General features: G+C 42.0%; 2 protein-coding genes across 6 annotated transcripts in view; both read right to left on the bottom strand.

Annotated features, from left to right (window-relative positions):
- Positions 1-23,408, bottom strand: part of LOC139207073 (NLR family CARD domain-containing protein 3-like) — a 71,972-nt gene extending 48,564 nt beyond the window's left edge. The window contains exons 1-14 of one of the 2 annotated variants that reach the window (XM_070836708.1): positions 23,352-23,408; positions 22,161-22,294; positions 21,393-21,593; positions 21,171-21,284; positions 20,305-20,347; positions 19,987-20,197; positions 18,088-19,858; positions 17,811-17,984; positions 16,797-16,970; positions 14,979-15,152; positions 14,325-14,498; positions 13,461-13,634; positions 12,995-13,041; positions 10,413-12,282 (exon numbers count right to left, since the gene is read on the bottom strand). In XM_070836708.1, coding sequence (XP_070692809.1) covers positions 11,666-12,282; positions 12,995-13,041; positions 13,461-13,634; positions 14,325-14,498; positions 14,979-15,152; positions 16,797-16,970; positions 17,811-17,984; positions 18,088-19,858; positions 19,987-20,197; positions 20,305-20,347; positions 21,171-21,284; positions 21,393-21,593; positions 22,161-22,228 — 3,942 coding nt within the window. In that variant the 5' untranslated portion in view covers positions 22,229-22,294; positions 23,352-23,408 and the 3' untranslated portion in view covers positions 10,413-11,665. Of the gene's footprint in view, positions 1-10,412; positions 12,283-12,994; positions 13,042-13,460; positions 13,635-14,324; positions 14,499-14,978; positions 15,153-16,796; positions 16,971-17,810; positions 17,985-18,087; positions 19,859-19,986; positions 20,198-20,304; positions 20,348-21,170; positions 21,285-21,392; positions 21,594-22,160; positions 22,295-23,351 lie in introns of those variants that run through there. The other variant, XM_070836705.1, reaches the window with a different exon arrangement.
- A 1,482-nt stretch (positions 23,409-24,890) lies between these two features.
- Positions 24,891-25,868, bottom strand: part of LOC139207075 (NLR family CARD domain-containing protein 3-like) — an 18,605-nt gene continuing 17,627 nt past the window's right edge. For all 4 annotated transcript variants that reach the window (XM_070836709.1, XM_070836711.1, XM_070836710.1 and 1 more), the window contains one exon: positions 24,891-25,868. This exon is cut by the window's right edge and continues 871 nt beyond it. The gene's annotated coding sequence lies outside the window, so the exon portion shown is untranslated.

The following is a 25,868-nucleotide window of genomic DNA, read 5'->3' as shown; positions in this document are numbered from 1 at the left end:
TCAGCTCACTGCAGCCTTCGAGAGGAGAGTTCATAGAAGATGTTCCTCTTATTGTCACTTTGACAACATTAATACTAGAAATCAATCAGGCGTGAGTCAAAGGAGGACATTTGAACCATTTAAAGCAGGGGTGTCCAAACTTTTTTCACTGAGGGCCACATACAGAAAAACATCCAAAGGGCTGGGCCGCTCACTAGAAGTATTATACTGCTAACTTTAATCCACTAGAGGTGATGTATATGGTCTCACCTCTAGTGGATTACAGTGGGCAAAATCAATCACATGTAGGTAAATTCTGCTTGATAACTGAATTTGATTCAAGAAAAAAAAAAAACAGCCTTTCCATTAGTGGGCTTTCATTTATTAGTAGTGGTACAAGCTGGTCTTTGCCTTGTGTGTTCAGGTGATCAGTGAGATCCACTAAACATGCCAACCAGAGAGGGTCACTGAGCTCATGAAGAGGTCCTTCTCTCTTCAAAACTGGTCCATTTCTGATCTCAGGGAATAAAACCGCTGCAGCACAGAGCCACGACTTAGCCAGCCCCCCCAACACCAGCACCAGCATCAGAGAGGGAAGCTTGAAATAGTCTGTGCTAGAGCCCTGGTGCTCGAATCAACAGCCTTACCTCCACTTTCTTGCCCCTCGGCAGACACCGTAGATTCCTTTGCGCTCCCCTGTCCCAGCTGGAGCTCCATCCGTCGTACCTCCACACAGCTCGTCCCATTTAAGTCCCATCATGCCAACTGCACCTGGCACAGCTTCAAAAACATCCTCACCTGTCGTGGTGCTCTTTAGACTGCTAACATCAAGCAGCTCCTCCGTAATGTAAAGTGATCGTCATTAGTTATCAGCTGTGCTCTCATCACACACCGCGTCTGAAACTCTCTACACTCACTTGCTCTCTTATGTTTCCTTAATTCTGCCATTTTGGGTCACCTGCAGCTAGTGATGTGTCCTCCCGTGCCGAGGCTTCGGAGCGTGTGTCGAGTAATCCAAGATTTTTTTTGTGAAGCGCGTATAGAGGCTTGTGTTGATGACGTATGTGGTGACGTTCGAAGCCTCGCGAGCTGACCGTACCACGTGACTGCTTCAGGAACCGGTTTGCGGGTTTGACGTGCGGTTCAGAATATAAGAGATAGCAAAACACAATGGACTCTCCCCTCAGTACTTGTAGATTTTTGCCTGCGGTACATTTGTTTGCAATCGTTTTCCGACTCTTTTTCCTCATGGAACCACCAAGAAAGAGAAGATCCTCCCCTGTCTGGGAACACTTTGACCTGATTTCTCCTAACAAGGTAGGCAGTAATAGCAATAATAAGTGAACTGTAATAAGTAAGTGTGACAACATCGCACATCGCTTGTTCTAATTTATTTTTTATTTCCTGGTATTTCAAAAGGTGAAGTGTCTTTTGTGTACCAAAGAGCTGGTATACAGCAACAACACCTCATCTATGCTGAGGCATTACAGGGCCCTGCATGAAAACAAGGAGACCAACCAAGGTGGATCAAGCTCAGGTAAAAAAAAAAAACATTACACTGTAAGTTTCTATTTGAAAACAATAATTTCTGATCTGCATATTACCTGTTTATTGATATATATATATATATATGTAACATTCATTTTTCATCAGGAGAGAGTGATGTGAATGAGGCCTTGGTGAACATGGTCATTGAGGATTCCCAGCCCTTCACTATTGTTGAGGACAAAGGATTCAGAAAGCTTGTTAAAGCTTTAAATCCCAACTATGTTCTTCCCACAAGACAGGTGTGTATGCGAGCACATGAACCATTTTTCACCATTTCTCCATCATTGCTATTCTAAGATTGTTCTTATCTTTCTCCTCTTTTAGGCTTTGAAAGCTATGGTGGAGAAACGGTACATGGAGTCCAAGGAGAAAGCCAAAGCCATGGTTTCTCAGGCAACTGCTGTGAGCTTGACCTCTGATATGTGGACCTCTATAAACACTGATGCATATTTGGCAGTGACATGTCATTTCATTGATGACAGAACTGCTTTGCAGTCAGTTGTTTTAGGGGTGCTGCATTTCCCCCAAGCACATACTGCCGTAAATATGGCTAATGTAAAATCAGCACTCATGGCAGAATGGGGAATAACAAATAAAGTCACTTGCTTAGTGACTGATGGTGCCGCAAATATGGGAGCTTGTGCCAAGCAGTTGCATTTGCGTCACACGAATTGTGTGGCACATGCTCTAAGTTTAATTGTCAAAAAGGCTCTGGACCTAAACCCTGTGTTGTCAGAAATTCGAGCAAAGTCAAGAAAAATAGTGGGCTACTTCAAGAGTAGCACCACTGCAAAGGTAAGTATTGTTTTTTTGATAGCAATATTCTAAGTTGCATTCTTTTGTTCAAATTGCTGCTGTAATGACATTTGAATTAATGTATTTTTTGTTTATTTGTTTAAGGAGAGGCTGACGCAGATGCAAATACAGATGGGCCAGGCAAAACTTTAATTAATTCAAGAGGTGGAGACACGCTGGAACAGTACATATCATATGCTCCAGCGCCTATACAACCTAAGAGAGCCTGTAGGAGCAGCTCTGGCAGGCCTGCGCACAGACCTGGTTCCACTAACATCTGAAGAATATGAGATCATATCAGATTGTCTGAAAGGGCTGTCACCTTTTCATGAGGCAACAGTGGAACTGTCAGAGGAGAAGCAGGTATCGGGCTCAAAAGTCATTCCCCTTCTCTCTATGTTGCATCAAGCACTGGAAGAGGAGGATTTGGGTAATCTGCAAACTCCAGAGAGCAGAGAAATGGTCGAAAAACTCAGACACCAGTTGAGGGAGAAGCTGAACATACTACAGCAAATGAGCATCATGTCACTGGCAACCCTCCTCGACCCCAGATTTTAAAAAAAATAGGGTTCTTCAGCCCTAATAAAGCAGCAGAGGCAGAGAGGAGGCTCACAACTGAGTGTGCTGCAGTAATGAGAACCAATGCCATGTCATCATCATCCTCATCTTCATCATCATCCTCTTCACAGCCACACACATCAGATGCTTCTCAGCCTGCAAGTTCATGTAAGGGATTCATTGTAATTGTGTATTTGAATGCAGTCACATGTTACAGCCTGTTTTTCTGTTTTAGGTAGCAGACTGTGGCAGCGATTTAACACCACAGTCCAGCAGACAAGAACCCAAAACATCACGGCTGATGCAACAGTCGAAGTTCAACTGTACCTTGGAGAGCCAAATCTCACAATACTGCAGGACCCCCTGGAGTATTGGAAACGACAACAGCAGACATATCCAAATTTGTACAAACAAGCTGTGAAAATTCTTTGTACCCCAGCTTCACCTGTCCCTTGTGAAAGGGTATTTTCAAAGGCGGGAGAAATATTGTGCCAAAAAAGAAACCGCCTGAGTCCCAGCACTGTGGAAAAATTGATATTTTTGAATAAAAACAAATAAAACTGTTCTTCCTAGTACCACAAGCACAGTCCTAAAACAAGTTGCACAAGCACATTCACAATTGAAGCTTCACATGCCTTGCCTGGGATAGAAGATGAATGAATGAATGAATGAATGAATGAATGAATGAATGAATGAAGCTTCACATAGCGAAGCCATGGTGTCACTTCAACCACTCTGGCTGTCATACTTTTATTTGTCCACTTGATGGCGCAGTAGAGCAAATGAAGCACCATGAAGCTTCGACCCATGTGTGACGCAATTGGATGGAAAGCTTCAATGCTTCATGAAGCTTCATCTCGCCATCACTGCCTGTAGCACATTTCTTCTTCGGTTACTCATTTTATAGAGAAGCTGCCTCGTTCGAGACAGTTACTCCACCTAGTGGTGAGACTAAGGAGTACAACACAGTCCAGCACAGGTTCCATGTGTGGGCCGCATTCCAATACGTTTTTAGAATTTCCTGCGGGCTGCAGTTGGCCCGCGGGCCGTAGTTTGGACACCCCTGATTTAAAGTGAGAACATCTACAAGATCCACCTTAATAAGTCCAAAGTTAAGGTGGATATGCTTTAGATCACAGCCCACAAGTCACTGTGTAACTATTTACTGCAGCGTATCAGTATAATACTTATTGATTATCTGTACAAGGCTGATAAACAACTGTGTGTTTACACTGAAAGTGTTTTAATGATCACAGGACACAGTGTAATTACTGAGAAACAGGGACAACGAGGTAACAGACTTCATCCTGAAATTAAATTAATTTTATTATCATTTATCTTAAAATTATTTTATTTTGATGAAAATTATGTGCAAAAAGTTTTTTACCAGTTGGGTATTTATTATTTATTATTATCATTATTAAGATTAAATTAATGTTTGATTTTATTTCATTTATATTTATTTCATTTATTTATTTATTTTTCTACTGGGGAATAAAACAGTAGCTCAACCTGTGAGGAAGTTTTTGTCTTTATAGCCTTAAAAATCAATGTATACTGCGATACAGCTGAAGACTGAGCAGGAGGTCTGCAGACTGACTGCTGAGGAGCTGAAGGAGGTCAAGAAGCAGCTGGAGGAGAAGACCAGCTCCAACCTTGAACGAGCCACCAGAAACCAAAAACATATTTTTTTAATATCATCCTTCATGAACATGAAACTTTCCAGAACAATCAGCTTTATAGAATCATGTACAACAGATAGATACTGAATATATACACACACACATCTGCAGAGGAAAGACATGAACCACCATCACACCAGTCTGACCACTGCAGAGTCCCACTGGGACCAGTTAGACTGAGCTGTGGGACGACTGGTGGACACACAGGAGACTCTCTGCAGCTCCTCCACCACACTTCACAGAGAAACACTGAGCTTTAGTGTCACACCTGGTTATTTTCAATGAAGAAACATTTCCAAAGCAGACTTTAAACTTGTAATGGAGTATTTTATAGTAATTCTACTACTTCAACTAAAGTGATTCTTCTACCTGTGAACAAATGAACTGTGTTGGAGGAACAGACTTATGGGGACATGAGCGTCTGCTGCCACCTGCTGTTCATTCAGAGCATCACATCTGTCAGAGCAGAGAGGGTCCAAAAACATTCAAACTGGAACATTTATGGTTTTAGAAAACAAGTTAACATGTAAAGCAGTTGTGGCATAATTCAAATAATAAAATTCAGTGATGCTGTTGACTGGATCAAAGTCTGATGGTCAAACGAGTCATTTCACAGGTTGCAACGCTCCAAAACATTTATAGGCTGATTTACAGACGTCTCTGGACACTATGTAGAATTCAAAGCTTCAAATCCTTGAGCACTTCCTGTGGGGGCGTGGTCTGATGTTGGGGCGGCCATTTTGTTCAAACTTGTAAATAAATATGATGACACGTCAACATTCTAGATGGTTCTGATGACACATCAAAGACATTTAGAATGTTGACCCTCACTTTGAGTATATATAAGGTACAAGTTTGAAACTCACCAGTTTCACTCTCACAGATACACAGCGATCATCACAGATATCAGACACACACAGAGATTTGGGTTAGCGATTACATTCAAGACAGTTAGTCTACAGAGAACATCAATGGAAAGAATCAACCATCCCATTCGCAACCGGCCGTGGCGGCTGACTGAAAACAAGCCACTGAGGCAGCCGGAAAGTCAGAAAGACGTCTGCAGACTGACGGCTGAACTTGAGGATGTAAAGAAGCAGCTGGAGGAGAAGACCAGCTCCGAACTCAAGCCTGCTTCTAGTCTGCAGACTCAGCAGGAGGTCAGCACACAGACTGTAGAGCAGTTTGAGGAGGTCAAGAAGCAGCTGGAGGAGAAGACCAGTGCCGAACTTGAACTGGCCTCCCAGCTGAAGACTCAGCAGGAAGCCTATCAGGCACTGGAGAGGGAAATGAAGATGATGTGCGAGCCGATTGCAACGACCTCCCCACCGGAGAACACAGAGGTCATGGAACAGGTCGACGCTCCTGAGAACATCCAGGAAACAGAGGAGCACATCTCAGCTTGGAGGCTCTTCAAGAAAGCTCTGACGCCAAAACACCGGCACAAGTACAAGAGCAAGAAGAAGGTCCAGGACCTGGACTAACACACACACACACACACACACACACACACACACACACACACACACACACACACACACACACACACACACACACACACACACACACAGGTTTCCTCCAGGTGCTCCAGTTTCTTCCACATAGACAATATGAACAATAATTAGAATAAAATACAAACAGATAAATTGTATCTGTATGGTTGTATTTCTGTAGAACATTGTTCATCATCCTTCAGACTGTTGTCTCACTGTTCATATCATAGTGTGATCAAACACTGGTTTTCTATGAAGGGTTTCATGTGTAAATTGGCCTAACTGTTGTATTATTGGCTGAAATTGTGAAAACTGAGAAAAAACACATAATTACACTGTTAAAAACTTAGTATGATAACTTTTCAAGCATTTGATTAGTACAACAACAAAAGTGTCATCAAGGTGTCATTGAATCTCTGTCAGTATAAATATCAGAATGATCTTCATTGATATTTGTCAGAAATAACTGAGACACAGCTAATAATGTTTGTGGAGGAAGAAATCTTTATTTAGAGACAGATGTGTGTTATACAGATTGTTTACATGGACACCATCATTCACTGGCTCATAGCTGAAGGCTCTGGACCTAAACCCTGTGTTGTCAGAAATTCGAGCAAAGTCAAGAAAAATAGTGGGCTACTTCAAGAGTAGCACCACTGCAAAGGTAAGTATTGTTTTTTTGATAGCAATATTCTAAGTTGCATTCTTTTGTTCAAATTGCTGCTGTAATGACATTTGAATTAATGTATTTTTTGTTTATTTGTTTAAGGAGAGGCTGACGCAGATGCAAATACAGATGGGCCAGGCAAAACTTAAATTAATTCAAGAGGTGGAGACACGCTGGAACAGTACATATCATATGCTCCAGCGCCTATACAACCTAAGAGAGCCTGTAGGAGCAGCTCTGGCAGGCCTGCGCACAGACCTGGTTCCACTAACATCTGAAGAATATGAGATCATATCAGATTGTCTGAAAGGGCTGTCACCTTTTCATGAGGCAACAGTGGAACTGTCAGAGGAGAAGCAGGTATCGGGCTCAAAAGTCATTCCCCTTCTCTCTATGTTGCATCAAGCACTGGAAGAGGAGGATTTGGGTAATCTGCAAACTCCAGAGAGCAGAGAAATGGTCGAAAAACTCAGACACCAGTTGAGGGAGAAGCTGAACATACTACAGCAAATGAGCATCATGTCACTGGCAACCCTCCTCGACCCCAGATTTAAAAAAAAATAGGGTTCTTCAGCCCTAATAAAGCAGCAGAGGCAGAGAGGAGGCTCACAACTGAGTGTGCTGCAGTAATGAGAACCAATGCCATGTCATCATCATCCTCATCTTCATCATCATCCTCTTCACAGCCACACACATCAGAAGCTTCTCAGCCTGCAAGTTCATGTAAGGGATTCATTGTCATTGTGTATTTGAATGCAGTCACATGTTACAGCCTGTTTTTCTGTTTTAGGTAGCAGACTGTGGCAGCGATTTAACACCACAGTCCAGCAGACAAGAACCCAAAACATCACGGCTGATGCAACAGTCGAAGTTCACCTGTACCTTGGAGAGCCAAATCTCACAATACTGCAGGACCCCCTGGAGTATTGGAAACGACAACAGCAGACATATCCAAATTTGTACAAACTAGCTGTGAAAATTCTTTGTACCCCAGCTTCATCTGTCCCTTGTGAAAGGGTATTTTCAAAGGCGGGAGAAATATTGTGCCAAAAAAGAAACCGCCTGAGTCCCAGCACTGTGGAAAAATTTATATTTTTGAATAAAAACAAATAAAACTGTTCTTCCTAGTACCACAAGCACAGTCCTAAAACAAGTTGCACAAGCACATTCACAATTGAAGCTTCACATGCCTTGCCTGGGATAGAAGATGAATGAATGAATGAATGAATGAATGAATGAAGCTTCACATAGCGAAGCCATGGTGTCACTTCAACCACTCTGGCTGTCATACTTTTATTTGTCCACTTGATGGCGCAGTAGAGCAAATGAAGCACCATGAAGCTTCGACCCATGTGTGACGCAATTGGATGGAAAGCTTCAATGCTTCATGAAGCTTCATCTCGCCATCACTGCCTGTAGCACATTTCTTCTTCGGTTACTCAATTTATAGAGAAGCTGCCTCGTTCAGACAGTTACTCCACCTAGTGGTGAGACTAAGGAGTACAACACAGTCCAGCACAGGTTCCATGTGTGGGCCGCATTCCAATACGTTTTTAGAATTTCCTGCGGGCCGCAGTTGGCCCGCGGGCCGTAGTTTGGACACCCCTGATTTAAAGTGAGAACATCTACAAGATCCACCTTAATAAGTCCAAAGTTAAGGTGGATATGCTTTAGATCACAGCCCACAAGTCACTGTGTAACTATTCACTGCAGTGTATCAGTATAATACTTATTGATTATCTGTACAAGGCTGATAAACAACTGTGTGTTTCCACTGAAAGTGTTTTAATGATCACAGGACACAGTGTAATTACTGAGAAACAGGGACAACGAGGTAACAGACTTCATCCTGAAATTAAATTAATTTTATTATCATTTATCTTAAAATTATTTTATTTTGATGAAAATTATGTGCAAAAAGTTTTTTACCAGTTGGGTATTTATTATTTATTATTATCATTATTAAGATTAAATTAATGTTTGATTTTATTTCATTTATATTTATTTCATTTATTTATTTATTTTTCTACTGGGGAATAAAACAGTAGCTCAACCTGTGAGGAAGTTTTTGTCTTTATAGCCTTAAAAATCAATGTATACTGCGATACAGCTGAAGACTGAGCAGGAGGTCTGCAGACTGACTGCTGAGGAGCTGAAGGAGGTCAAGAAGCAGCTGGAGGAGAAGACCAGCTCCAACCTTGAACGAGCCACCAGAAACCAAAAACATATTTTTTTAATATCATCCTTCGTGAACATGAAACTTTCCAGAACAATCAGCTTTATAGAATCATGTACAACAGATAGATACTGAATATATACACACACACATCTGCAGAGGAAAGACATGAACCACCATCACACCAGTCTGACCACTGCAGAGTCCCACTGGGACCAGTTAGACTGAGCTGTGGGACGACTGGTGGACACACAGGAGACTCTCTGCAGCTCCTCCACCACACTTCACAGAGAAACACTGAGCTTTAGTGTCACACCTGGTTATTTTCAATGAAGAAACATTTCCAAAGCAGACTTTAAACTTGTAATGGAGTATTTTATAGTAATTCTACTACTTCAACTAAAGTGATTCTTCTACCTGTGAACAAATGAACTGTGTTGGAGGAACAGACTTATGGGGACATGAGCGTCTGCTGCCACCTGCTGTTCATTCAGAGCATCACATCTGTCAGAGCAGAGAGGGTCCAAAAACATTCAAACTGGAACATTTATGGTTTTAGAAAACAAGTTAACATGTAAAGCAGTTGTGGCATAATTCAAATAATAAAATTCAGTGATGCTGTTGACTGGATCAAAGTCTGATGGTCAAACGAGTCATTTCACAGGTTGCAACGCTCCAAAACATTTATAGGCTGATTTACAGACGTCTCTGGACACTATGTAGAATTCAAAGCTTCAAATCCTTGAGCACTTCCTGTGGGGGCGTGGTCTGATGTTGGGGCGGCCATTTTGTTCAAACTTGTAAATAAATATGATGACACGTCAACATTCTAGATGGTTCTGATGACACATCAAAGACATTTAGAATGTTGACCCTCACTTTGAGTATATATAAGGTACAAGTTTGAAACTCACCAGTTTCACTCTCACAGATACACAGCGATCATCACAGATATCAGACACACACAGAGATTTTAGAGAGCGAGAACATCAATGGAAAGAATCAACCATCCCATTCGCAACCGGCCGTGGCGGCTGACTGAAAACAAGCCACTGAGGCAGCCGGAAAGTCAGAAAGACGTCTGCAGACTGACGGCTGAGCTTCAGGATGTAAAGAAGCAGCTGGAGGAGAAGACCAGCTCCGAACTCAAGCCTGCTTCTAGTCTGCAGACTCAGCAGGAGGTCAGCACACAGACTGTAGAGCAGTTTGAGGAGGTCAAGAAGCAGCTGGAGGAGAAGACCAGTGCTGAACTTGAACTGGCCTCCCAGCTGAAAGTTTGCGGTTGAAAGTTTGCAGGGGGCGCCGTCAAGCCTGCTTACCACACGAAGTGTAAGAAGTGGACGTGGACACCATGACGTCACCTGTTAGCTTGTTGACCGCCATTTTGAAGCCTCGAGTTTGACTTTATAAATATTATAAATGTATAAATGTCAGAAGGATATTTGATCATTGATATTGATATACTGTATATTGACAGTGATATTAGTCAGAAACAACTGAGACACAGCTAATAATGTTTGTGGAGGAAGAAATCTTTATTTAGAGACAGACGTGTGTTATACAGATTGTTTACATGGACACCATCATTCACTGGCTCATAGCTGAACAATCTAAACTACACAAAGTCAAACTTAAACAGCCCATAAACAAAGAAGAGTCGTCATTTAAAGTTCAAAAACAAGACTTTATCATTATCAGGATCCCAAAACAGAAATCTACACTACAAAGAGGATAGTGGGTAGGGAGCAAGATGACACGTCCGCTGTGTTCATGCAGTTTATCAGGTTAGATTCTCTTTAATTGTTGTCTTGAAAGCGGCTTTAGTGTTTGTTTTAATAATGTGAGCTCCTTCCTGTAATCTCTCTGTTATTACTCTGTAAATGACAGTCGTCTTGAGGAGGTTTCTCCTGGGTCTCTGTGGTAAAATACATCCTAAACTGGCCTGTCTGCTCACGTAGCTATGTTCGCCTCTGATGTGCACTACGTGGCCGGAAGAACGCTTTGGTTTCTTGTCATTTGAAGGAGATCAGAAGACTGGATTATAATCTGCTCTCTACAGGAAGCCACGAGAGATTTCTGTGCACCTGTGGAGAGCTAATCTGGATGTTTTGTTTTGACCAAATTACTTGGACAATATACAAGATATGGCCAAACTACAGCTTGGATCACTTGGTTCAGACAGCTTGATGTTACATTACAGTCACCATTATGCACTTTATCTTGTGTGTATGTATCTACCCTGTATTTTTCACTCTCCCCTTTCTAGTTTTATTCTTTATAGTGTTCTCTTGTAATTCAGATGTACCTGGCTGCTATAGCAATTTAATTTCCCTGTGGTGATTTAATAATCCATCTATCTATCCATTTCCCATTTTAGCTACAATATTATCAATGTGTCCACGTTGAGTCTAACATCCATCACAATAACAAGTAGCATGACCGCTTTAACTCGTTGCACTGGCCGTCCCCCAAGTGATGAGTTTATCTGAGGATTATTGGCCGGCATACGTCTTGATCCAAACACTATACATTTTAGTTATTCAGCAATAGTTTCCTCTTCCTTACCCACTGAGCCACTGTTCTCAGCTCAGCACTCAGCACATGAATCAGCTCTTCATATGTTAATGCTGCAATGTAGAGCACCAAATCATCTGCATATATAACTACTCTTGTTTTATAGTAATGATCAGGTTGATACTAAATAACATCAGCTGTGTGTGATCCTGTACAGACTGAACTATCCAGTCAGTGAGAACGACTCTCCCTCCTACAGACGACACAGAGACACTGAGAACTCAGAACCTGAGAAAAGCTTAATTTTAAACAAGTCCAACATTCCAGACTTTGGCCGAATCCCAAACCCTGGATAAAGAGGTTCAGTGAATGTGGTGTTGAAGGTGTGGAGGTGGATCAGTGAGTCAGAGGAGACTTCATAGAAGGACAGAGTGCCAGCAGGACAGTCGACATACACTCCTACTCTACCAGAGGAGGAGGAGGAGGAGGAGGAGGAGGAGGAGGAGGAGGAGGAGGAGGAGGAGGAAGGAATGGATGTTTCTCTGTTATTGTGCCAGACAGAGTAAAAACCGTTGGAGTGGTTCAGACTCCAGGACTGCTTATTCCCTCCAAAACCACTGTCTGTAGTGAATCCTTTCCTGTTGATTCCTCTGTAAGCCACTGATACATCAACATCTCCGCTCACCTCCACCTCCCAGTAACAGCGACCAGTCAGACCTTCTCTACACAGCAGCTGGTACCACCAGGAGAATCTGTCTGGATGATCAGGATAGGACGTCTCAGTCATCAAAAGTGTCGCCTTCCTGTTGTCGTCAGACAGTTTGATCTTCCTGTTTACTGTGTTTAAGTCGAATGTGAGTTCACAGGAATCTGACGGAGAGAACGAGACACAAAACAGCTGCAGTTATCAATCGATCACCTGATCAGTGTTTCCCTGACAGGATATTGCAGAAGCTGCCGATCCCACCTATTAAACCTCCTCTTACTGTTTTTAAAAGAATAAATGAATATATCGATATCAAGAAGTAAACTTCACATTCATGTCCAGCTCAACTATTGTGTTTCTGACTGCTGTGTTGTTGTTCCCACAGAAAAAGAACAACAAGGAGTTGTTGCAGTGAACCTGAGAGGCCAAACTTCACTCACCTCACAAAACCTCTGTGATGCAGGTAAGTTAGCGTAATATGTTGTAGGATTTTAGCCTAATGAAATCTTTATTACATAAATATGGTCTGTTCAGGCTACAGAATGTTTACAGGCAGTGTTGCTGGAGTTTACTGTTTATCCAATATGAGAAAAAGCTGCATTTGCTAATTGAGCAGCTCTTAATTATTCTTTGTTGTCAATATGCAGATTTTTAGTTATTTAGTCATTAATAATTTAATGTGGAGTTAAAGTGTGTAACTGGGAACTGATTTGTTAACAACATTGCATTAGATGAAAGGATTAATAATGTTTATTTTCAGTGTTCATGCTCTCAGAGGATTAAAATGACGACACCTGTCAGAGACTCATCAGTGATCATCTTCATCCTCAGTAGCATTTGAATGAGTGAAGATGGTTGAATCATAAACACACTTACACTTCCTCAGACCTGGTCTCAACCATCGCTCTCCTCCAGGCTCCACCCTGAAAGGAGGAGGGGGGTGTCAGACCAGCACTTTCTCTTTCAGCATGGAAACATGGACGTTACATCGCTCTCACACACACAGTTCAGTTCATATTTCTGTGTTTACAGACAGTGTTTTGTGTTATTATGGACTGAAAAATTAGATCTTAGTCACACAAAAATGCCTAAATGTCTGTTGAGGGAGGAAAACCTCTATTCTTGTGTTTACATCTAATCTTTTCTCACCAATATTCACTTTATTCTAAGGCTGTATGAACCAGAACCTTTTAATTTACTTTGAAGGCATGCATCATGGTGTTGGCTGACTTTTTGTGTCTCCTCGCTGACACCAGATAAAATAAAAACTACACACAGATGTTTCCAGCTGCAGCTCCTCTATCAGACTGATTGTCGGTGGCAGCAGCAGGCCTCCTCATACCTGAGAGTGTCCAGTCTCCAGTGTGGATGCTTCAGTCCAGCAGACAGCAGACTCACGCCTGAGTCGCCTGGATGGTTGTAGCTCAGGTCCAGCTCTCTCAGATGGGAGGGGTTGGAGCTCAGGGCGGAGGCCAGAGAAGTGCAGCCTTCCTCTGTGATCAGACAGCCTGACAGCCTGAAAACACACACATTAACACACATGAAACAGTCTGATGGGACTGTCAGGGGCGGGAAGGTGGAGTGTTTTTTCTGTCATCGCCTGTAATTTGCTTCCGTCTTTAAACTTTCCAGTCAGTACATTAAAACCAAAATGGCAGACTACTGTAAGGCTTTTATTATGAAGCTACTGCAGCTTCCTGTAGCCTCAGTCCACATGTTGTTAGCAGCTCTTAAATCTTAACCGCATTAAAAACACGTCCAAATAAAGAAATATGAAAAGAAACAGTCACAGACAGCTAATTAGATGAGCTGCAGGTGACAGAACCTTCCTACAGTTTGGACCAGAGTTATTATAGTGAACTAAAACAACACTAACATTTAAAACTGTAAATTAAAAAATTTAAGGACTTTACATTGTGAAATAAACATTAAAAAGCAAACATTTATAACACAACTAGGATGAACTGTCGTATCGCCATGACGAGTGTTTGAGCCTTTTCTGTGGTGATGATTGTGGCGCTGGGAGCCTGAAACGCTGCAGTAATTGTTCCAGGTGTGTCGTGCTGAGAGGTCCATGGTTTCTGACCATGAGCTAAGTTTTTTATGAAAACACACCATCTACGCTGGAGCCACACGGACATAACTGACCAAACCAACGGTACATCATCAATGAGTAAGAAACTCGATCAGGCTGATAAATCCTTACCTGAGAGTTTCCAGTGTACAGTGTGGACTCTCCAGACCAGCAGACAGGACCTTCACTCCTGGATCCTGCAGGTTGTTGTTACTCAGGTCCAGCTCTGTCAGACTAGAGGACTGGGAGCTGAGCACTGAGGACAGGACTTCACAGCTTCTCTCTGAGAGGTTACAGTCACTCAGCCTGAAGACACAATACATAACACCCAACAAGCTGAACGTTACATCATTGCAATCAGGACTACAGACTAATTTTTCCACTGATGGGACCAACATTCTCGGTTTAGTCAGTCACACTCACACGTATGTTCTCTGGTTGCATTCACGGTACTAGATATGTAATTGATAGGGTTTTTCCCATAACACAAAAAGAGGCCTGCTTCAGTTATAGTTCATCTGGTGTATTTGTCAGACATCATTCTGGGCCTGTTTACTGTTCTGACAGCCTGCTGCAGAAAGAGGCACAGTAGCTGCAGTTTGCATGTCTTTCTTCACTTGGATCAGTATTAAATGATACTGGGTTAGATTTAATGGGATTTACATGAGTGTTTGATGGTAAAACCTGTGATTATGGGGCCAAATGTTTTTGCTGGAGTGATGAACTTGGCACACAAGTCACTATTTGCCTCCTACTGACTTGACACCAACTGTACTGCAAGCTTACCTGAGAGTTTCCAGTGTACAGTGTGGACTCTCCAGCCCAGCAGACAGGACCTTCACTCCTGGATCCTGCAGGTTGTTGTTACTCAGGTCCAGCTCTGTCAGACTAGAGGACTGGGAGCTGAGCACTGAGGACAGGACTTCACAGCTTCTCTCTGAGAGGTTACAGCCACTCAGCCTGAAGACACAATACATAACACCCAACAAGCTGAACGTTACATCATTGCAATTGTGACACACACGAAACGTATGGTCACATTGATGTAATTTTGTTTGTTTTATTTTGAAAGGGTTATTTCTGTGAGATAAATGTACTAATATGAACCGTAATGGTCAATGATTATCTCTTAAGTGAGATGACAAGCCCTCATTGTATTACACACTTAGAGCATTTCAGTGTTGCCAGTAGGAGGCAGTGAGGCGCTTTGCTTCTGCTTGGGACTCCTTTAGAACGGACTCTTGTTTACGTCCTCATTCTGCTGAGCGAAGCTGCACCGACCAGAAGCTCTGTCACCGTCTCATTCTTCCTCCTGTTTATACAGGTTGGTGAGATTTGGAAAACTTGTATAACTACATACATTTAAATGTAATGTTAGATCGATGTCTGGGAGGAGTATATAATGGTTTTGTGAACAAGTAGAAAGCATACGGTTGGGTTCTTCTCTGTGTCGGGGTGGCCCAAGATGGCGCCGGCTGTAAACTTTTTGTTGTATTCTCCAAGCATGTCGTAGTTTTTGGCTCCAGCACATTCCATTTTGGCTTAATAACTATTTTTCTTGTTAAGCCAGCTTAACACGTATGCATTTGGTGTTACTGTTTGATGTGTATGTATTTGAATTGTTAAATTGTAAGCACTTTGGAAAGTTAAATGTTTGCAAGTCTTCAGCTCGTGCATTTATATTGAAACGACAGTCATCATTAGCAATGTGCTGGGTCTCTTTTCATTTGCACTATGGGGTTAAATAAGGGAACACGTACCAACAAATTCTGTATTTCACAATAATGTTTCCTTCCGAGTGGTAGTGAACTACATACTAGCTCAGTTAGTAGACTGAACGAGGATGTATTAATAGTGATACACTGAACTCAGGATTCATCTGAATAGAGGATGTGTGTTTTTATTTGAAAGCACAAAGTAATGGTCCTGTAACCAGCCTGTGTATTTTGTTTTGTTTCTAATATTGTGGATGTTGGTATTGATAAAAGTATATTTGAAGATGTAGAACAAAATACAAGGGGGGAGAAAAGGAAAAGTATATTTTGTGTATTGGTAATTAAATTCTGCTGAGCGAAGCTGCACCGACCAGAAGCTCTGTCACCGTCTCATTCTTCCTCCTGTTTATACAGGACTCTTCTCTGTTAATGGGAACTCTATCTGAGACCTGTTACACAATCAGGACTACAGACTAACTTTTCCACTGATGGGACCAACGTTCTCGGTTTAGTCAGTCACACTCACACGTATGTTCTCTGGTTGCATTCACGGTACTAGATATGTAATTGATAGGGTTATTCCCATAACACAAAAAGAGGCCTGCTTCAGTTATAGTTCATCTGGTGTATTTGTCAGACATCATTCTGGGCCTGTTTACTGTTCTGACAGCCTGCTGCAGAAAGAGGCACAGTAGCTGCAGTTTGCATGTCTTTCTTCACTTGGATCAGTATTAAATGATACTGGGTTAGATTTAATGGGATTTACATGAGTGTTTGATGGTAAAACCTGTGATTATGGGGCCAAATATTTTTGCTGGAGTGATGAACTTGGCACACAAGTCACTATTTGCCTCCTACTGACTTGACACCAACTGTACTGCAAGCTTACCTGAGAGTTTCCAGTGTACAGTGTGGACTCTCCAGACCAGCAGACAGGACCTTCACTCCTGAATCCTGCAGGTGGTTGTTACTCAGGTCCAGCTCTGTCAGACTAGAGGACTGGGAGCTGAGCACTGAGGACAGGACTTTACAGCTTCTCCTTGAGAGGTTACAGCCACTCAGCCTGAAGACACAATACATAACACCCAACAAGCTGAACGTTACATCATTGCAATTGTGACACACACGAAACGTATGGTCACATTGATGTAATTTTGTTTGTTTTATTTTGAAAGGGTTATTTCTGTGAGATAAATGTACTAATATGAACCGTAATGGTCAATGATTATCTCTTAAGTGAGATGACAAGCCCTCATTGTATTACACACTTAGAGCATTTCAGTGTTGCCAGTAGGAGGCAGTGAGGCGCTTTGCTTCTGCTTGGGACTCCTTTAGAACGGACTCTTGTTTACGTCCTCATTCTGCTGAGCGAAGCTGCACCGACCAGAAGCTCTGTCACCGTCTCATTCTTCCTCCTGTTTATACAGGACTCTTCTCTGTTAATGGGAACTCTATCTGAGACCTGTTACACAATCAGGACTACAGACTAACTTTTCCACTGATGGGACCAACGTTCTCGGTTTAGTCAGTCACACTCACACGTATGTTCTCTGGTTGCATTCACGGTACTAGATATGTAATTGATAGGGTTTTTCCCATAACACAAAAAGAGGCCTGCTTCAGTTATAGTTCATCTGGTGTATTTGTCAGACATCATTCTGGGCCTGTTTACTGTTCTGACAGCCTGCTGCAGAAAGAGGCACAGTAGCTGCAGTTTGCATGTCTTTCTTCACTTGGGAGCAGTATTAAATGATACTGGGTTAGATTTAATGGGATTTACATGAGTGTTTGATGGTAAAACCTGTGATTATGGGGCCAAATGTTTTTGCTGGAGTGATGAACTTGGCACACAAGTCACTATTTGCCTCCTACTGACTTGACACCAACTGTACTGCAAGCTTACCTGAGAGTTTCCAGTGTACAGTGTGGACTCTCCAGCCCAGCAGACAGGACCTTCACTCCTGGATCCTGCAGGTGGTTGTTACTCAGGTCCAGCTCTGTCAGACTAGAGGACTGGGAGCTGAGCACTGAGGACAGGACTTCACAGCTTCTCTCTGAGAGGTTACAGCCACTCAGCCTGAAGACACAATGAGTGTAAGTTATTTATATATATTTCTCTCATTAAAGCTCAGCAGTGACAACATTATTATTTCAATCAAACAAAATCTGCCTGTTCTTACAGAGCTTTGTTGGAGGCTTTGAGCACTGGCAGCAGCTTCAGAAGAGCCTTCTCTGAAGCAGAGTATTTCTTCAGGTCAAACACGTCCAGATCTTTTTCTGATGACAGTAAAATGAAGACCAGAGCTGACCACTGAGCAGGAGAGAGTTCATCTGTGGAGAGACGTCTTGAACTCAGGGACTGTTGGATCTCCTCCACTAGAGAACGATCATTCAGTTCATTCAGACAGTGGAACAGGTTGATGCTTTTCTCTGAAGACAGATTTTTCTCAAGCTTCTCCTTGATGTACTGGACTGTTTGCTGAGTGGCCTGTAAATTACTACTTGTCTGGTTCACCAGGCCTTGCAGGAGATCCTGATTGGTCTGAAGTGAAAGGCCCAGAAGGAAGCGGAGGAACAAATCCAGGTGTCCATTTGGACTCTGTAAGGCCTGGTCCACGGCACTCTGGTGGAGCTCTGTCACTGCAGACACTTGGCAGCCTGTCAGCAGATTGAAACCACTGTAGGTGAATTCTAGATGGACATAAAGAGCAGCCAGAAACTCCTGAAGGCTCAAATGGACGAAGCAGAAGACCTGGTCCTGGTACAGCCCCCTCTCCTCTCTAAAGATCTGGGTGAACACTCCTGAGTACACTGAGGCTGCTCTGATATCGATGCCACACTCTGTCAGGTCTGATTCATAGAAGATCAGGTTCCCTTTCTGCAGCTGCTCAAAAGCCAGTTTTCCCAGAGACCAGATCATGGTCCTGGTCTCTAGACTCCAGTGTGGATCTGTCTGAGCTCCTCCATCAAACTTGACATTCTTCACTTTGGTCTGAACCACCAGGTAGTGGATGTACATCTCAGTCAGGGTCTTGGGCAGCTCTCCTCCCTCTCTGGTTTTCAACGCGTCCTCCAGAACCGTAGCGGTGATCCAGCAGAAGACCGGGATGTGGCACATGATGTGGAGGCTTCGTGACGTCTTGATGTGGGAGATGATCCTGTCGGCCTGCTCCTCATCTCTGAATCTCTTCCTGAAGTACTCCTCCTTCTGAGGGTTGGTGAACCCTTTGACCTCTGTCACCATGTCAACACACTCAGGAGGGATCTGATTGGCTGCTGCAGGTCGTGTGGTTATCCAGATGCGAGCAGAGGGAAGCAGATTCCCTCTGATGAGGTTTGTCAGCAGCACATCCACTGAGGCCGACTCTTTAATATCAGTCAGGGTCTCGTTGCTGTGGAAGTCCAGAGGAAGTCGGCACTCGTCCAGACCGTCAAAGATGAACAGAACCTGGAACCCGTCAAACCTGCAGATTCCTGCTTCTTTGGTTTCAGGAAAGAAACGATGAACGAGTTCCACCAAGCTGCATGTTTTGTCTCTCAGCAGATTCAGCTCTCTGAACGTGAATGGAAACATGAACTGTGTGTCCTGGTTGGCTTCGTCTTCAGCCCAGTCCAGAGTGAACTTCTGCGTTAAGACTGTTTTCCCGATGCCGGCCACTCCCGTTGTCATCACTGATCTGATTGGAGAATCTCTTCCAGGTGGGGCTTTAAAGATGTCCACACATCTGATGGTTGTTTCTGGTCTGTCTGGTCTCCTGGATGCTGCTTCAATCTGTCTGACCTCATGTTCATCATTGACCGCTGCAGTCCCTCCCTCTGTGATGTGGAGCTCTGTGTAGATCTGGTTCAGAAGCGTTGGGTTTCCTGCTTTAGCGACGCCCTCGAATACACACTGGAACTTCTTCTTCTGGTTAGATTTAAGGTTACGTTGACAAATGGAGGCAAAAGTTTCTGAATGGACACAAAACAAATAAGAACATTTGAGAAATGATGAATATTACAACAAAGTAATAAATAATACATTTCTATCGTCTCTAGAGACATTAGTTAATGTCCCGTTTATCCAGAAATCCTCTTACTGCTCTGCAGATAGTCAGCCAGCTCCTCCTGCTTCAGTCTCCTCAGGAGGTGAAGTGTGATCTTCAGAATCGCCTCTCTGCTGCTCTTCCTCTGCTCTTCATCCTCACCCTCCCTCTGACTCTCTAAGTATCCTGAGCAGTCTGAACTCAGAACCCTCTGGATCTCCTTCAGCTCCTTCTTCACAAGACTGACCATATTCTCCTCCAGCAGCTGGAGCAGAGGATCATGGGAATGACACGATCAAAGTCAAACAAAATCGTGTGTGTGGAGATGATTTGGAACAGAATAGATGTAAAAGTAATTATTGTACAACAGACCATAAATATTGAGTCCAGGGGTGTTTGATGCTCCTGGTCAACTCTGTGGAGGAACACTGAAGAATTAGCTCACATTGTGTCTGTCTGCAGAGAGTCAAACACAAGGTCAGGTGACTCCCTGTAGTGGTAAAGGTTTACTCGTCCTGCTGATCCCACTGAGAATCAACAGTTAACAGCCTATTTCTAGAGTTCAGCTCAGTGTTTTGCTTCACTAGTTGGTTTTGTTTAGTCCCAGCAGCTCTCACCAACCCCTCCAATGAGCTCTCCCTCCCTCACTGACCCTCCAGCTGCTCCAGTAGAGCTGCTCAGTGTCTGCTGGTATCAAACTGGTTGTGCTGGGCAGCTCCCAGGAGAAAAATGACAACCAACAAGTAAACAACAGTTCAAACATCAGTGCCCTCCATTGTCAGAAGGTCGAACAGCGTCTGAACCTCCCCCCAGACGGGTTGTGTCCTCACACCCACCTCACTCAGTGATTGGTCGGCCGTGTGGAGGCGGCAGGTTTGAACACTAAAGGTCTTCTAGAGTCTGAAAATGTGTTTGTGTGTCTTTATATATATGAACATGAGATCACGTCACTGCATCATTGCACTACTGTCTGTTCTCACTCTTTTTTAAACTATACTTATATGTATATTCACAGATTTACATTGTACAAAGACCTTAATTGTTCATTTTTTGTGCTTAAGTTAAATGTGTGTTTGCTTCGTTCAGCTTTGTTGTTCTTGTCTCCCTTTTTGTCTGGAGGAGATCAGTGGAAAAACAGAAATCACATACTTGGCCAATAAAGCTGTTTCTTAATCTGATTCTGATTCAAACTAGTTCTTTTCTAGTTTCACCAACTCTTAATGTCAGTGTAAGCTTACATAAGGTCAGCAGATGGAGGTTGATCTTTAAACTCAATGACAGCATCCTTCGACTGGTCGCTCTTGAAGGACAGACAGCTGGGTTCAGGAGAGTCTCGTCTCTGCAGCAGGACCCTGAAACGTCAGCAGCACAGATAAATGTGCATGTCGGACAAAAATATGTCAAATTTATTAACAACTAACTTTCTGTCTCAAATGTGTTTTTGTTCGTTTAATTCTTACCTTCCATCAGCAGGTTTCTTAAAAAAAATAGGACGCAGCATTGACCCATCACTCTTTATAGACACACAGCTGGGTTCAGGTTCAGGTTCAGGTTCAGGTTCTGGTCCAGGTTCTGGTCCAGGTTCAGATCCAGGTTCAGATCCAGGTTCAGATCCAGCAGAGTCTGCTTTGTGCTTCGAGTGTACGTGTAGGTGCTGTGACCTGGTGGTGTAACACACAGTCTTAATACTTCGCTTGTTTTGTATCTTTTGTTTATCGTAATTATTTTATTTTTATTTTCTTTATGCAGCACAAGAGTTATTCACCATTAATAGATTCTAGATTCAATGTGAAAGACAACGTATTTTAATAACTCTGTTAAAATAATGTGGATGTGGATGATCCACATGCCGAAATCACAACAAGACCTCGATCACTAGTGAAGCCTTTAAAATGGTTACTGGTCACTATGCAAATGTCTCTTTGAAAGCAGGACACTTTAAAATAATAAGGTTTTTGAATTGAGTTTGGTACATAAATAGGAAAAACCATCTTTCTGAGCACCATTCTTCCAAAATATATTCCCTCCTCTGGTGTTTCTTCTCAGTGTCCCGTTTCTTTGTTGGGTGTGATATCTGCACTTCCTCTTTTGGTTTAATTAGGACACATCCTGGAGATTTGGGAGTGCTACTGAATGTGGATATAAGGTACTGTCAATGTCTGAAATGCAAAAAATGCCCCACATTAGGCTAATTCACCCAAATTGTGTATATGAAGGTGTTTCCTTACCTGTCTTCTGATTCCATGTGAGTCCTTTTGGTCGGGGAGGACTCGTCACCTAAATGTGTTCTCTGCATTTCTTCTTCTTGCTTATTTTTTCTTCTTCATTGGTTGAGGGACAGACTGGTGTTTATTCTCTGTAGCTGTGGAAAAAGAGGCCGTCACTTATCAGACAAATTCAGTTATTTCAGTCCACAGAGAAGACGACACACAAACATATGAACAAATGTAGGACAGCGGACGCTTTGACTCTAAAATGGAGGGAAACTCTTCCTGTTAGTGTCAGTTGTCAGCATTTCAAATCAAATCAAACTTTATTGTCATTTAGCTGTACATACAACAGTAGTGCAGGCAAAATGAGACACACACATCCCTGCACACTGCAAGAGATAAGCTTGTTATTGACTAGAAGAGTCGTGACCTTATCATGGAAAAAGGTCGGTAGATGGATTTCAGAGTTAACTACGACCTTCTTGACATTGGAAAAAATGACATCTACCATAAAGGGGAAACAACCGCTCTTCCAAAACACCTGGGCCCTTCATGGCCTGTCTAAAGACAATAGACATATATAGACATAGAAACACCTGCAGCCCAACCGATGTGTTCAAATGTCCTCACTGACACTGGTTTGTTTTATTGTTTGTTTTTGTTTTGTTTTGCTTTTTAATAGATTATTTAATATTTTGGGGGTGGACTTCAGGTTTTAAGTGTATTGTACCTCTAAGTGTTCGTATCTGGATGAACACATGCACAAACGTTTATAAAAAAAGTGACTACAGCCCCTTTTCCACCAACATTTCCAGGAACTTTTATAACCAGGAATTCATTTACCTGGTGAAACACTTCCTGCTCATCTGTGTGGTTTGAGTTTTGTGTAACTGCTATTTTGCTTTGTTCTTCTGTGGGTGGTGATTTTTACCATTTTACCTGAGAGCTTATTTTTGAAGAAAATAAATGTAAAGTTAATTTGTGTGTGTGAGGCCGCTGACTTTGACTTATTTCCTCATCTTCTTCCTTATTTTCTGACTAAAGGCCTCTTGCTACACTCCACCAGTGGAGTTGTGAGTAAACCAGCGGCAGATTTCTGCTGTTTTCTTTCTTTTTTTTGTTAATTTTTACCTGCAGTAAAGAAACGGGACGAACAGAAGATCGTTCAGGAGTCAAACAGTGAAAACATGTCGCTAAAAACAGTCCTACCTTTCAGAAGAAGGAGAAAACAAACTGCGACACGACGAACTGACAAGTTAAAACTTGAAGAGTGAAAAGTGGAACTAAACTAAACTGTGAGACAGGAAGAGGCTGTGACGTCGCCGTTACCACGACAACGAACACTTAAATGAATAAATAAATTGTTGGAAAAGATAAATAACTATATGAACAAATGAAAATAAATACATAAAATAAAAAGCAATTTAGAAAAATTGAGATAAAATAATAAAGAGAAAAAGCCTGAGGTAAAAAAAATCATAATATGCATTTAAAAAAAATTACAAGTAATGGCTGTGGTAAACTAATACATAAGAAAATTTAGAAAATAAAAATAAATGGATTAAGTTGAAAAAGAAATACATATGATAAAAAATGAATAAAACTAAAATTGCTGAGGTAAGAAAATAAATGCATAAAAAATAACTAAAAAATGAGAATAAAAGGCTTCAGTAAAAATAAACATAAAATGATAAAGTAGATGAAATAAAACAACAGCCAAACCACAGAAAACACAAGTAACATGATTTGATCTCTTCCTCTGACAGCATGAAGGGCACTAATGGCTCCACGGGGTCTGGATCCTCTTCCTCCTCCTCTTCCTCTTGTTCTCCACCTTGTTCCTCTAGTCTTTCTTCAGATTGTAGGTTTAAATACACTGAATTAAAGTAAGTGGCAGGTTTTTATGGCATTTTGATATCAATCGTTAGAAAAATGCGTAAAATGTGGTGGATTTTATGACTTTTTACGATGTAAAAAGCTGCCTTTAACATCACACGCTGTAAAAACTGCTCTGATGGCTTTTTTTTTTACAGTATTTTTTAAGCAAACAGTGTGAAAAGTAACGGTATTTGAGCAGGAAGCCTATCAGGCACTGGAGAGGGAAATGAAGATGATGTGCGAGCCGATTGCAACGACCTCCCCACCGGAGAACACAGAGGTCATGGAACGGGTCGACGCTCCTGAGAACATCCAGGAAACAGAGGAGCACATCTCAGCTTGGAGGCTCTTCAAGAAAGCTCTGACGCCAAAACACCGGCACAAGTACAAGAGCAAGAAGAAGGTCCAGGACCTGGACTAACACACACACACACACACACACACACACACACACACACACACAGGTTTCCTCCAGGTGCTCCAGTTTCTCCCACATAGACAATATGAACAATAATTGGAATAAAATACAAATAGATAAATTGTATCTGTATGGTTGTATTTCTGTAGAACATTGTTCATCATCCTTCAGACTGTTGTCTCACTGTTCATATCATAGTGTGATCAAACACTGGTTTTCTATGAAGGGTTTCATGTGTAAATTGGCCTAACTGTTGTATTATTGGCTGAAATTGTGAAAACTGAGAAAAAACACATAATTACACTGTTAAAAACTTAGTATGATAACTTTTCAAGCATTTGATTAGTACAACAACAAAAGTGTCATCAAGGTGTCATTGAATCTCTGTCAGTATAAATATCAGAATGATCTTCATTGATATTTGTCAGAAATAACTGAGACACAGCTAATAATGTTTGTGGAGGAAGAAATCTTTATTTAGAGACAGACGTGTGTTATACAGATTGTTTACATGGACACCATCATTCACTGGCTCATAGCTGAACAATCTAAACTACACAAAGTCAAACTTAAACAGCCCATAAACAAAGAAGAGTCGTCATTTAAAGTTCAAAAACAAGACTTTATCATTATCAGGATCCCAAAACAGAAATCTACACTACAAAGAGGATAGTGGGTAGGGAGCAAGATGACACGTCCACTGTGTTCATGCAGTTTATCAGGTTAGATTCTCTTTAATTGTTGTCTTGAAAGCGGCTTTAGTGTTTGTTTTAATAATGTGAGCTCCTTCCTGTAATCTCTCTGTTATTACTCTGTAAATGACAGTCGTCTTGAGGAGGTTTCTCCTGGGTCTCTGTGGTAAAATACATCCTAAACTGGCCTGTCTGCTCACGTAGCTATGTTCGCCTCTGATGTGCACTACGTGGCCGGAAGAACGCTTTGGTTTCTTGTCATTTGAAGGAGATCAGAAGACTGGATTATAATCTGCTCTCTACAGGAAGCCACGAGAGATTTCTGTGCACCTGTGGAGAGCTAATCTGGATGTTTTGTTTTGACCAAATTACTTGGACAATATACAAGATATGGCCAAACTACAGCTTGGATCACTTGGTTCAGACAGCTTGATGTTACATTACAGTCACCATTATGCACTTTATCTTGTGTGTATGTATCTACCCTGTATTTTTCACTCTCCCCTTTCTAGTTTTATTCTTTAAAGTGTTCTCTTGTAATTCAGATGTACCTGGCTGCTATAGCAATTTCATTTCCCTGTGGTGATTTAATAATCCATCTATCTATCCATTTCCCATTTTAGCTACAATATTATCAATGTGTCCACGTTGAGTCTAACATCCATCACAATAACAAGTAGCATGACCGCTTTAACTCGTTGCACTGGCCGTCCCCCAAGTGATGAGTTTATCTGAGGA

The sequence above is a fragment of the Pempheris klunzingeri genome, chromosome 9 (genome assembly GCF_042242105.1).
Source record: "Pempheris klunzingeri isolate RE-2024b chromosome 9, fPemKlu1.hap1, whole genome shotgun sequence".
Lineage (NCBI taxonomy): Eukaryota > Metazoa > Chordata > Actinopteri > Acropomatiformes > Pempheridae > Pempheris > Pempheris klunzingeri.
Note: the sequence above shows the minus strand (reverse complement) of the source record. Positions and strands in the feature narration are given on the sequence as shown.